General features: G+C 35.7%; 1 protein-coding gene and 1 non-coding gene across 4 annotated transcripts in view; both read left to right on the plus strand.

The window, feature by feature from the left end:
• LNPEP (leucyl and cystinyl aminopeptidase) overlaps positions 1-12,246 on the plus strand; it is a 99,510-nt gene that overhangs the window by 24,533 nt on the left and 62,731 nt on the right. For all 3 annotated transcript variants that reach the window (XR_007150936.1, XM_047852987.1, XM_047853002.1), the window contains exon 2: positions 10,426-11,266. Coding sequence is in view for 2 of the 3 variants with exons in the window: in XM_047852987.1 (XP_047708943.1) it covers positions 10,426-11,266 (841 nt within the window). In the remaining variant the exon portion in view is untranslated. The remainder of the gene's footprint in view (positions 1-10,425; positions 11,267-12,246) is intronic.
• On the plus strand, positions 956-1,090 carry LOC125147501 (small nucleolar RNA SNORA13). Its single transcript, XR_007145219.1, has one exon. It is a non-coding gene; the product is annotated as a small nucleolar RNA SNORA13 (small nucleolar RNA).

A 12,246-nucleotide genomic window follows, 5' to 3' on the forward strand; every position in this document is an offset into this window, starting at 1 on the left:
GTAGTTGCTGTAGAACATTGGCAGGGCGGCCAGCATAATTAACACTGCACAGTCTAATTATAAACACAACTCTGTGGACAGTGGCTACGAAAGAAGAAAGCGTGTCCTGGATAAACAATCAAGTTGGCAGGATTACTTTAGAATGATGACTAGATAATGTCAAGTTTACTATAAGTCAACTTGCTTTTCCTAGATTGTCTCAGGAGTTACCATAGGGGGAAAAAAGTATTATCTGTGAAAGTCTCGCTGGGTTATTTTTTTAAGAGCTCATTTGAAGCATTTCTTTATTGCAGTCTTTCTAACCTTTTCATCCTAAGAGAACAGCTAGGCATTTTAATTTTTATGGTGTACTATTTTAGGGAGAGTAGGGGAATGGGTCACAGGAGGACATTTGTTCTAGTAATAGTTGAATTGATTTTTAAAAGGTGAAAGAAACTAGGGATTTGGAAAGATTACATTGGAGTAGTGTAATAAAGAGCAGGAAAAGAGAGACCCATGAGCTGAAGAGAGTGAAGAGGGTGCGCTAAGAATACAAAAGGGAAGTGGCCACAACAGCCATGCATGTTTGAGAGAAACTGAGACGCATGTTACACGTGTGTGGTCTCACATACTCGTCTGAGACAGAGCAGGCACTGTGCATGTTTGTATGTGCTTAGGGATTTGTTGAAGCATGGCTGAGAGCTGAGGAATGATTTAGTTAGTTTAAATATAGGTTTGGCCCTTGGGTTCCTGAGTTTCAGAACAAAGGCTATGGAGATTGGTTTCAGGACCCTGTAGAGATGGTTGTATTTCTGCAGAATGAACCTGAGTTGTGATTTACTCTAAATAAAGTAAGCACTTGAAAGCAAATGCTTAAAAATGAGACCCTCCCCCCCCTTTTTTTGCTTTTTCTTTTTCTTATTGAGTTAATTTCAGTTAAATTTCAAATGGACACTTAAAAAGAGATTTTTCTGGTAGCCTTTGTGTTGCCAATTCACTTTTGGAAACTAGTGAATGTGGTGTCAAAAACGGTGGAAGCTTTGCAGCCTTTTCCTGCCCTTGAATTTTAATTTGAATATTGTTGGTGTAGGAGCTGGATAAAGTAAGAGTTTATCCTTTTATATTAATGTGTTTACACATGTGATCTTAACTCTGCTTTTAAATGTATAGTTTCTCTTAAAGGGTTTAGAAGAGGACTGATTTTTCTTTTTAAGAAAAAATATACAAAAATCTAAATACAGAAATAGATGAGTTAAGCACAGTTTTTCTTGTTTGTTTTTGATTTTTTTTTTTTTTTTGTAAAAGAATACTTTCTACTTTGAAGAGATTCTAAGAAGTGTCCTTTAAATAATAGCTCCTGGGGCTCCTGGGTGGCTCAGTTGGTTAAGTGTCTGACTTTGAGCCTGTGTCCTCTGTGCAGACAATTCAGAGCCTGGAACCTGCTTGGGATTCTGTGTCTCCCTCTCTCTCTGCCACTCTCCCATTTGCACTCTCTTTCTCTCTGTATCAAAATAAATAAACATTAAAAAAAAATTAAAAATATAATAGCTCTCCAATTCCTTTTAAATACTTGGATTTACAAAAAAAAATCTAGCTTTTTATTTTAAAGAAGAGGGGGAGAACATGGATTTTTCTAAATTTGGGTAGAGCTAGCATTAACACTGGCTAAATGATTTTTTTTTTACCAGATACTCTTGGAGGAGGGACAGATATAAGGTGGTGGGGCTTGTGAAAGAGGATCTCTGTCTGTAGTCCAGGACCCAATTCTGATTCCTCTGTTACATTAACCTAACCAGACTTTTGAGAAGTGAAAAATGGGTCTTGGAGATCTACGAGGACCTGATATAATGTTGATTTTAAGGCCAATTTCTAGGAAAATATGATTAACAGCCAGTAATACTATTTTTCTGCCCTCCAGCATTTTTTGCTTTATTAACTTTCTTTTCTGTTTTCTACTTTATTGGTTTCTGCTCTTTATTATTTTTTCTGCTTAGGTTTACTATACTCTTCTTTTTAGTTTCTTAGGGTGAAAACTTATATCATTGATTTTAAACGTCTTTCTAATATAGGCATTTAAAGCAGTAAATTTCTCTCATTAAAAAAATTATTTAAGTATTTTCTAAATCTGTTATTGTTTATTCTTTGATTTTTGAATTATTTAGAAGTTCATTTTCTGTTTTCCAAATATCTAGACATTGTCTAATTCATTATTTTTGGGTTTTCAAATTATTTCTACTGTGGTCAGAGGACACAGTCTCAAAAAAACTCAGTCTTTTAAAGTTTATTGAGATTTATTTTGTGGCTCAGTGTATGGTCTACCTTGGTAAAGGTTACATATGTATTCTGCACTTGTTTGGTGTAATATTCTACAAATGTCTTTTAGGCCAAATCAGTTGGTAGTATTTAGATAGTCTATGGACCTACTTGTTGTCTACTTGCTCTGTCAATTACGAAGAGAGACATGACAGAATCTCCAATTATGGTTGTGGATATTTCTGTTTCTTGGGTTTTGCCATTTTCTGTTTTGAATTTTAAAGCTCTCTTATTAGATACATACATATTTAAGCTTGGTATCTTATCCTGATGAATTTCTCCTTTTATCATTATAAAATTTTATTCTGCTTTGTTAACCTAATAGTATCCTTAAATTTAAAAGGTGTCTTTTATAGACAGTGTCTAGTGGAGTCTTGCTTTTTTTAATCCATTGTGACAATCTCTGTCCTTTAGTTGAAATGTTTAATCCAGTTACAGTTAATGAAATTTTTTATGCGGTTGTGTTTAAATCTATGATTTTGCCATCATTTTTATTTGTCCTTTTTATTATTGTTTTTGTTTCTTTTTTGATGCCCCTTTTTGGGTTAATTGGGTATTTTTTAGTATTTTATTTTATTTTCCTCATTGGCTTTTTAGCTATACATCTTTTAATTACTTTTTTATTGATTATTCTAGGGCTAATAATATGCATCCTTAACTTATTAAAGTGTGTTTATTGTAAAAATTATGCCATTTATCCATTCATCAGCTGATGCACATTTAGGCTCTTTCCATAATTTGGCTATTGTTGAAACCATAAGAGACTCTTAAAAACTGAGAAAAAACTTAGGGTTGATGGGGAGTGGGAGGGAGGAGATGGTGGGTGATGGGCATTGAGGAGGGCAGCTGTTGGGATGAGCACTGGGTGTTGTATGGAAACCAATTTGACAATAAATTTAGTATTAAAAAAAGTTATGCCATTTAACATTTTACACCTGACCATTCTCTCTTCTTACTTTATACTTCCTACTTTTCACTGGACACTTAGCATTTCCCCTTCTCAATTTACAAATATAATTTAATGTAATTCCTTTTATTCACCCCCTCTCTTCTTTGTGCTCTTGTTGTCAATTTTTTTATTTTTATATATATTAAAAACTTCCCACATATTATTGCTTTAAGCAAATAGTTTTAATATATAGTGTTTTAAGGAAATTTGAAGAAGAATAAAATATATAAATTTTTTATTTTTAACAACTTACTCATCTTTTCTGGTATTCTTTCCTTCCTGCAGATCTGAGTTTCTGTCTTGTATCACTTCCCTCAAAGCTTTATAGTATCTTGTAATCACATCTGCTTGAGATTAATTTTATCAGCTTTAATTTATTTGAAAGATATTTGTCTTATTTTTTGAGAGATATTTTCGCTGGATATAGAAATCTGAATTGGCAGCTTTTTTTTTTTTTTTTTTTTCTTTCAGCCCCTTAAAAACATTCTCACATCTTCTGGCCTCTATTATTTTGGTGAAAAGTTAGTATTCTTATTTTTCTCTTGTATGTAACATATTGTTTACAGGCTTCTTTAAAGATTTGATCTTTGCTTTTCAGCAGTTTGACCATGATGTAGCTAGATATGATTTTCTTTGTATTTATTGTCTTTGGAGTTTGATGAGCTTTTCTGATCTGGTAAATAGTGTTTTTCACCAAACTTAATAAAATTTTAACTATTATGTCTTCAAATGTTTTTTCTGCTTTATTTTCAGAGTCTTCTGGGACTCCTATTACATATGTTAGACAATCTGATATTGTCCCACAAATTTCTGATGTTGTGTTCATTTTTCTTGTCTTTTTTTCCTTTGTTTATCAAATTGGTAATTGTTAGTAATCTGTCAAGTTCATGAATTCTTTTTTCTGCTATCTCCAATCTACTATTAAGTCCATTCAGTGAGTTTTTCATTTTAATTTTTGAAACTTCTAGTCCTAGAATTTCCTTTTTTTCTCCGATTGATCCTTTTTTGCAGTTTTAGTTTCTCTGCTGAGATTCTCATCTGTTCATGTATTCTCCCTTGTTGTTGTTGTTGTTGTTATTGTTCAAAAATATTTTCCTTTATTTAAGAGATTTTTCAAACAACAGCTCTGAAGTTTTTACTAAATGCACTATTTGGGCCAACTTAAAGTCAGTCTCTAATGACTTATTTTTTTCTTATGGGTCACATTTTTGTTTCCTTGAATGCCTAGAAATGTTTTTATTATGTATTGGACAGGGTTGATACATTGTAGAGATACTGAATTTTTTTTTCTTTTAATTTCTCTGCAGTGTTGTTTGTTTTAGTGGCAGTTTAGTTGCTGGCTGATCACCTTGTATAGGTTTGCTAGGGAAGATCTGTGGAAAGCTTTTTTTTCAAGTTTTTTCTCAGGCCCCTCTAAGTTAGCACAACTCTTCCCCCAGATTGTTTTTTCCTCATGGTTTTTATTAGGGCTTTAGGGCTTGGTTTTAGACTGTTTTAATGTGGGTCTAGAGTTGGTCTTATTCTATGGTGTGCTTTTCCCCTTAGAGTGGAGCCTTTCTGGCATTTCAAATTGATGTGCAGGATGTTAATAAGTTCTCTTTCTTCAGGTTGGGTTAAACTGGCAATCTTTGCCTATGCTGCTTGACCTCTAGTATTTCTATTCCATATTAACCTCATTACAGATACTCTTTTGTAAGCCTTATGTAGTTACTTACACTCAGCATTGGTTGAGGATTCTCAGGGAACCCCTGTACAAACTTCTGTGGTCCTCACTCTGTGCATTTCCATCCTCCCTAGTGTCCTGTCTCTGCCACTAGCCCTGCTCTGCTTGGACTCCAGCTCACTATACTACAATTAGAAAATTGTCCCAAGGCAGAGAGCCAAGCAAATGTAGCCTCACAGTATTGCTCGTTTATCCAGTAGCTAAAAATAGTTGCATTATTTTGTCCAGTTTAATAGTCATTTATGAGAGGAAGAAAAGTCTGGTACCAATTACTGTGTCATATTGGAAGTGGCAATCTCCCACAGCATTTTTATATGTGTTGAAATGAACTTTAGAGATAGCTTGAAAGGGAAAATTAAATCTTAGTCTCTCTTAGAACTAAATAAAGTGAGCTTATGTTGCTTATGAACTGACCATTTCTCTCTGATCTTCCTGCCTCCCACCCCTAGTCTCCCATTCACTGCTGTCTTGTCTATTCACAAGAGACACAAGGAGGGAGAGGGGAACAGAAGAAAGACCTTACATGGATCGTGCGTCCTAGGTTGTGACCTTGGGCCTGTCAAATGGAAAATTAAGTGTGGTTTTGAAGCAGTACTATGTAAAAGTAGAAATGCATATAGGACTTTCTGTGTTAATATTTTATGACACTGCTCATACATTGAAGTGTAAGCAAACAGGATGTATCAGGGAAAGGAGCTACTGAGAACATCTTTAAAATTTGTCTCTTAGTGTCTGCTCTTCATCTTCTGGTGAGAAGATGATATATCTAGATTTGTAACTTAACATGAGCATTGTGATTAATAGGAAGAAGTTTTCTTTGAGTGCATCTGTGGCGGGGGTCAGGGGATTAGGTAATGTTTTGTCAGATTAGATCTGTACAGAAAAATCACTGTTCTTGTTCTGAATTCTAGTTGTTTTCTTGCCTTTTTAGTATTAAACTTTAAAAAAATAAAATATCTTTTTGATAGTCGAGGATTGCTTATTGGGGAAATAGTTATGTTATTTGATAATTAGTCGTCACTTCAGAAATTTAATGACGTTTCCCTTTGGAAGTGATCTAGAAAATATAAGTGTTGTCTCATGCTTGGAGCTTTCAGCTCTGTTTAAATATGTCTGAGAGGCCTCAGAAGAAGCATAATTCTTTATTGTTAAGGCCCAATTTGAATATAGCAAGTTGCTATAATACCTAATTGAATATAGCAATCTTGCATCTTCCCAAAAAGCCTTATTGAAATTAGACCTATTCTTTTAAATTTGTTTTGGCTTGTTGATTTCAAAATAAACCCCATTTCATTTCATTTTCTCAGAAAATGTGATGGTAGTTTAAAGGGGTTAAAGTTTGTGGGAAGTTTTCTTGTTTTAATTCAAGTTGCTCACCATGTTGTTTGCCATAGCTTTACTTTTTCTGGTGTTTTCTAAATTGAACCCCTCATTTAATCATTTTCTCTCTTGCCAGCACCTTCTATGCATTTTCCTTGTAGCTTCTTACCACATCCTTTCTACATATTTAACCCTGGATTAACCCATCTGCTGTCTCTACTCTTTAAAAATATTTTCCATTTATATTTTCCATTTTAAATTGTGGTAAAATACACATACATGTTTTTTGTTTGTTTTGTTTTGTTTTGTTTTTTTCTTTTAGACTTGGGCTGGTGAGTACTGCTAAAAGGCATTTATGGAGACTGGTAGTATGAGGAGTTCTACTGCACTTACTGACCTTCTCAGCCATAACCTTTCCATGGGTCAACTTTCCCTGGTCCTCTGCCTAAGCTTTTGTACTTTATTTTCCTCCGTAAGCCACCTATCCTTCCCCACAACTGCCTTCGGTCAGATGGCCTTGATTCCTCTGTCACAGAGAACATGGAGGCTCTCTGCTGTTCACATCCTCAGTTTTCCATGCTCTTGTACATGCTTCTTCTCTGTCTTCACCTTCTGTCTCCCAGGTTCAGAGGAGAAGTGCCTAGTTCTCACCCAGGTTAATCTCTCTCCCGGAGTTTTTGTGGTATCTTCCCATCCCTGTGGGATGTTATTCTAACATTTCCTCTCATCTACTCCTCCACCTGCACATTTTGTCATTCTTTACTTTTCCTTCATGCTTAAGTTATTCCCATCTTAAACACAGACAAACGAACAAACAAAAAAACAAAAGGACTTTTCTCTGTGCCATATTATCTTTTAGTTTGACCCTATGTCTTTTTTCTTGATACACAACTGTGTACCTTGAAAGAATAGTCTGCAGACCTTAACTTCCCATGTAGATTTTCCATTCTTTGGGCTGTTAGGCTTCCATTTCCACTATTCCATTGAAAGTGCTTTATGAAAGTTGCTGGTTCCCTAGTTGCCAAATCTCATAACCTCTCTAGGCCTCATTTTACTTGACGTTTCAAAGACAGTTAATGCTGACCACTTCCTTCATGAAAACTTCCTTTGTTTTTTGGGATACTACTGTCCTAATTTTCTTACCTCTAGTAAATTCCTTCTTACTCTCCTCTTTTGCCCCTCTTCCTCTGCCCACCTCTTCAGTGCTCATACTCTCTGACTCTTACCTTCCTCCCTCTCAGTATCTCACTCATCTGCACGGTTTTCATTATGTATACGGAGGTGATTCTGAAATCTGAATCTTCCCCATAAATCCCTGTTTTGCGACCAGATCCATATAACATAGTCCTCATAACAGGCCTAGAAAATAGTAATGTTTTTCACATTTATGGGTGAGGAAATTGAAGCTAAGGGATATTTGTAACCCATTTGAGATCAAGCAGTCAGTGGAAGAGGCAGGACTTGAAGTTCTTTCTAAAATTAGGTGTTTATAATATGCCATTAATCAAACATCTCCATCCGGCTGACAGATGTATTAAATACATCGTATCCCATACCAAATGCCATCCTATAACTGTTCTCACTACACCGCCCCCCACCCCCCCCCCCAAAAAAAAGAACACCAAGAGAGAGAATTTGGAAACCTATATTATCAATCTCCATGAAAGGCATTCTTTCTTCCAGTTATCCAAGCCAGAATGTATTTTGGGAATTGACATTGACTTCCTCCTGTCAGTCCATCTTACAGAACTGTCTGGCCCAAGGGAGCATCAATTCCTTGGTATTCTCTTTTTTTTAACATGACTTGTAATCATTCCCTCCTTTTTACTTCTGCTGCTGTCATAATTGAGAACTTCATATCGACCTGGATTGCTATTACAGTTACATTGCTTCCCATTGTCAAGCCATTGCTTCCCAAGTTATGTGAGCCGAAGAATCAAGGTTTTTTGTTTTTTAATTTTTAACCTGTTGCATAAATTTTGTAGCATTTAAAAAATGAATCATTTTTTAATGATGAAAGACATCATTAAAAAAGACATGCAAATTATAAGCTTCATGTTTTAAATGATTAAATTTGGCAGACATAAAATTATTGACAGATTGCTATAAAACTTTTTTTTAACATTTATTTATTTTTGATATAGAGAGACAGAGGAGGAGAGGAGAGGGAGGGGAGGGGCAGAGAGAGAGGAAGACACAAAATCCGAAGTAGGCTCCAGGCTCTGAGCTGTCAGCACAGAGCCCGACGCGGGGCTCGAACTCACAAACCACAAGATCATGACCTGAACCAAAGTCGGACGCTCAACCGACTGAACGACCCAGGCGCCCCAGATTGCTATAAAACTTTTAAAATATTAGTTATCCACATGTATCCTGTCACAGGTAGATAACAGTTTGTGGATTGACACTGATTCACAGACAACATAGAAGAGCACCAGTTCATGGTATCTAATGAAAAGAAATGTCTTCAGTTTTCTTAGATAATTACCACATGGGCCTACATTATTTAAAACTGAAAAATTTAAACTAGGACATTCTTTGTTTTTCGCTTATAGATAGCATGTATATGTGGATTTAAGAGGTTTTAGAAAATTTCCTGTTTCTATAGGATTCCTTCTTCCTATACAAATAACATCCCATTCGAGCAATGAGTAATCATGTTACATTGTATACAATTTAAGGTTAAGATCGAAGTACTGACGAAAGAATCCAAAGCAACATTTTCTTAAATGGGCTTGAAGTACAATCTTCATGGGTTACCTATTAACAAGAGTGATTTCCCCTGGTTTGGTGTATTTAACTTGATACTGTACACATATGCAAAAGTCTGCCACCAATGTCCAGTAAATTATACCAGAGGAGGTGATGTATTCCATTTCTAAAAGATTAAAATTCTACACAAGTATTAATCTTCATGGGTGATAAATAATAAAAGTAACTTATTTGGATTTGGCAGATGTCTGACAATCCCTATCAAAAGATTTGAAGTAAATGAAATGCAAACAGGAGATGCTAAAATGGTTACACAGTAGAATACCCCTGGGCTTTAAACAAGGCTTTGCTGAGGAATCAAAACACATAAAAAACAAAGTTCTAAGGGGGTATGGATTCAGGAATGGGTGTGCTCTAAATATAACTGAGATTATACCTAGAATTAGTTTAGAAATTCATTAAATAAAACCATACTGTGCAGACCTCATTGTTGTCTACATCACATCTCACACAGAACAAAACACATGGGCAAATGCTAAGACAACATACTTTTCTCTTATGAGGTTAAAAAAAAACCCAAAGTCAGTAAAAGCCTTTTAGACATTTTGAAAAAGCAAATTAAGCAACTACTCTTCAGCATGTGCTAGGACTAAAAACTACCACAGAAAATTTCTAACCATTAAGAGTTAATTAAGAGTTAAAAAAAATTAAGTTCAATTATAGCAATATTTGCTCTGATAATGAAGTAGATGATGCCCAAACACAACTATCAGAACAAAACAAAACTTTGTCATGAGAAGTAGGGGCACTATCTGACGTTTAAGAGATTAAATTCCTAAAGCGGTATGTTACATAATCACTCTTCTTCCATTTCTAGGTCATTCACAGGAGGTGGAAAAATGGCAGCTTGCTAAACCCACACCTAGAATGTAATCAAAAGTTTTATTCAAAGAAAATTTTTTTTAAAGTTGATTTATTTTGAGAGATAGAGCATGGGCGTGAATGGGGCAGGGGCAGAGAGGGGGGGGGGCGGGAATCCCAAGTGGCTCCACACTGTCAGCACACAGCTGGACATGGGACTTGACCTCAGGGACCATGAGCTGAAATCAAGAGTTGGGCACTTAACCAACTGACCCACCCAGGTGCCCCGGGAAATTAGTATTTAGTCTCAGCTGCCTTTTTTTGTTACTAGCCTGCTTATTTAGCTTTCTTATTTCATGACTGTGGTATACTTTTATTTATGCTTAAGTTTCTAATGGATGATAAAAGAAAATTATAAGCATCTTATTTAATTCAGTAGCTCCATGATGGAAATAAGCCTTAGTGTTAAAAGAATTCTTAGATTAAATGTGGTTTTGCTTGTAGGCATTTTATTATGAGATTTTTTTTTTTTCTAACTCTGCCTTGTCCTTGTGTTTTGGTTGTTTAGATCTGCTTCAGCTCCCCAGGAATATGATTGAAAACAGCATGTTTGAGGAAGAACCAGATGTGGTGGATTTAGCCAAAGAGCCCTGTTTACATCCTCTAGAGCCTGATGAGGTGGAATATGAGCCCCGGGGTTCAAGACTGCTGGTGCGGGGTCTTGGTGAGCATGAGATGGATGAGGATGAAGAGGATTATGAGTCATCTGCAAAACTGCTGGGCATGTCCTTCATGAACAGAAGCTCAGGCCTTCGGAACAGTGCAACTGGCTACAGGCCGAGCCCAGATGGGACTTGTTCGGTACCCTCTGCGAGGACCATGGCGATCTGTGTTTTTCTTATTGTGGTTGCCGTTTCTATAATCATGGTGATTTATTTACTACCCAGATGTACTTTTACCAAAGAAGGCTGCCATAAAAAAAACCAATCAATGGGACTAATTCAGCCAGTTGCAACAAATGGAAAGTTGTTTCCGTGGGCACAAGTCAGGCTTCCCACCGCCATTATGCCACTACGCTATGAACTTAACCTACACCCAAACCTAACCTCGATGACATTCAGGGGTTCTGTGACAATTTCACTTCAGGCTCTTCAGGCCACGTGGAATATCGTTCTTCACAGTACAGGCCATAATATTTCAAGAGTGACCTTTATGTCAGCAGTTTCAAGCCAAGAAAAACAAGTTGAGGTCTTGGAATACCCATTTCATGAACAAATTGCAATTGTTGCCCCTGAAGCTCTTCTTGAAGGACACAATTATACCTTGAAGATAGAGTATTCGGCGAATATATCTACTTCTTACTGTGGGTTCTATGGAATCTCCTATACAGATGAAAGTAATGAGAAAAAGTATGTAGCCCTCTTAAATGGTTCTACTTCTTTGCTCTGTGAAGACTTCTTTAATGTGGATTCCTTTGCCCATACCAGATATGTTAACTGGAATTTTTTTTTTTTAATTTAGAAGGTTATGTGCAAAATAGAATGGTGATTTGGAAGCATCTACTATTTCTTTTTTAGTCAAAGCCTTGAGCACCTATCATGCTCATACATGTCATATATTATGTTAGGAGTGGGATATGCTGATGGAAGGAAATTGATAAAGATTTTTATCAGTTACACTCTCTATCACCACAACTTAAGTTATTTTGAGCTTTTCGTATCTTAGATGAATGTAGTTTTCAGTCACCTTACAATATCTCAATGGGAATCAAAGAAGAAAAGAAGAGTATGGATAATTCTTTAAGATCTATTTTCCTAATGTGCAGAACTTTTAGGAGGTGCTTATTGAGATGGAGAAAGAGGGCAGGAAGAACTGTTGTATGCTTACATATATCATTTTTAGTGTCCTTAATATTTGCTGTTCATTAAAAAAAGTCACTATTTTGGATTTCTGATGGAATTTAAAAAAATCTAGGACAGACTTAATTTAGTTTTAAAAAAAGTGACTTAAAACAAAAGTATTCTTGCTATTTATGTATTTTACACTTTAATCTTAGTATTCATAGAATGTTTCTGGAATTTGAGTTTCTGGAAGGATGCAGTGCGCACTGTATACAGGTTATTCATAAGTAGCAATAATACCATTTCTCTGGTGTACACAAAGTCCTTAATAGATGTGCTTAATTTTGCTGGCGCATTCCCTCATATTACTTTGTATACCAGTTTGTGAATTACTGATGCTGGCCATTTGGCAAATGTATGTTTATGTATTGAGAAAAATAGAAATGAATATTTTAAATCTAAAGGAACTTGTTTGATCCTTCTTACATGGAGAAAGAAAAAACAAGATCTGTACAGCTATTCAGATAAATAATTTTTTTCTTGGGGTG

The sequence above is a fragment of the Prionailurus viverrinus genome, chromosome A1 (genome assembly GCF_022837055.1).
Source record: "Prionailurus viverrinus isolate Anna chromosome A1, UM_Priviv_1.0, whole genome shotgun sequence".
NCBI classification, from domain to species: Eukaryota; Metazoa; Chordata; class Mammalia; order Carnivora; family Felidae; genus Prionailurus; species Prionailurus viverrinus.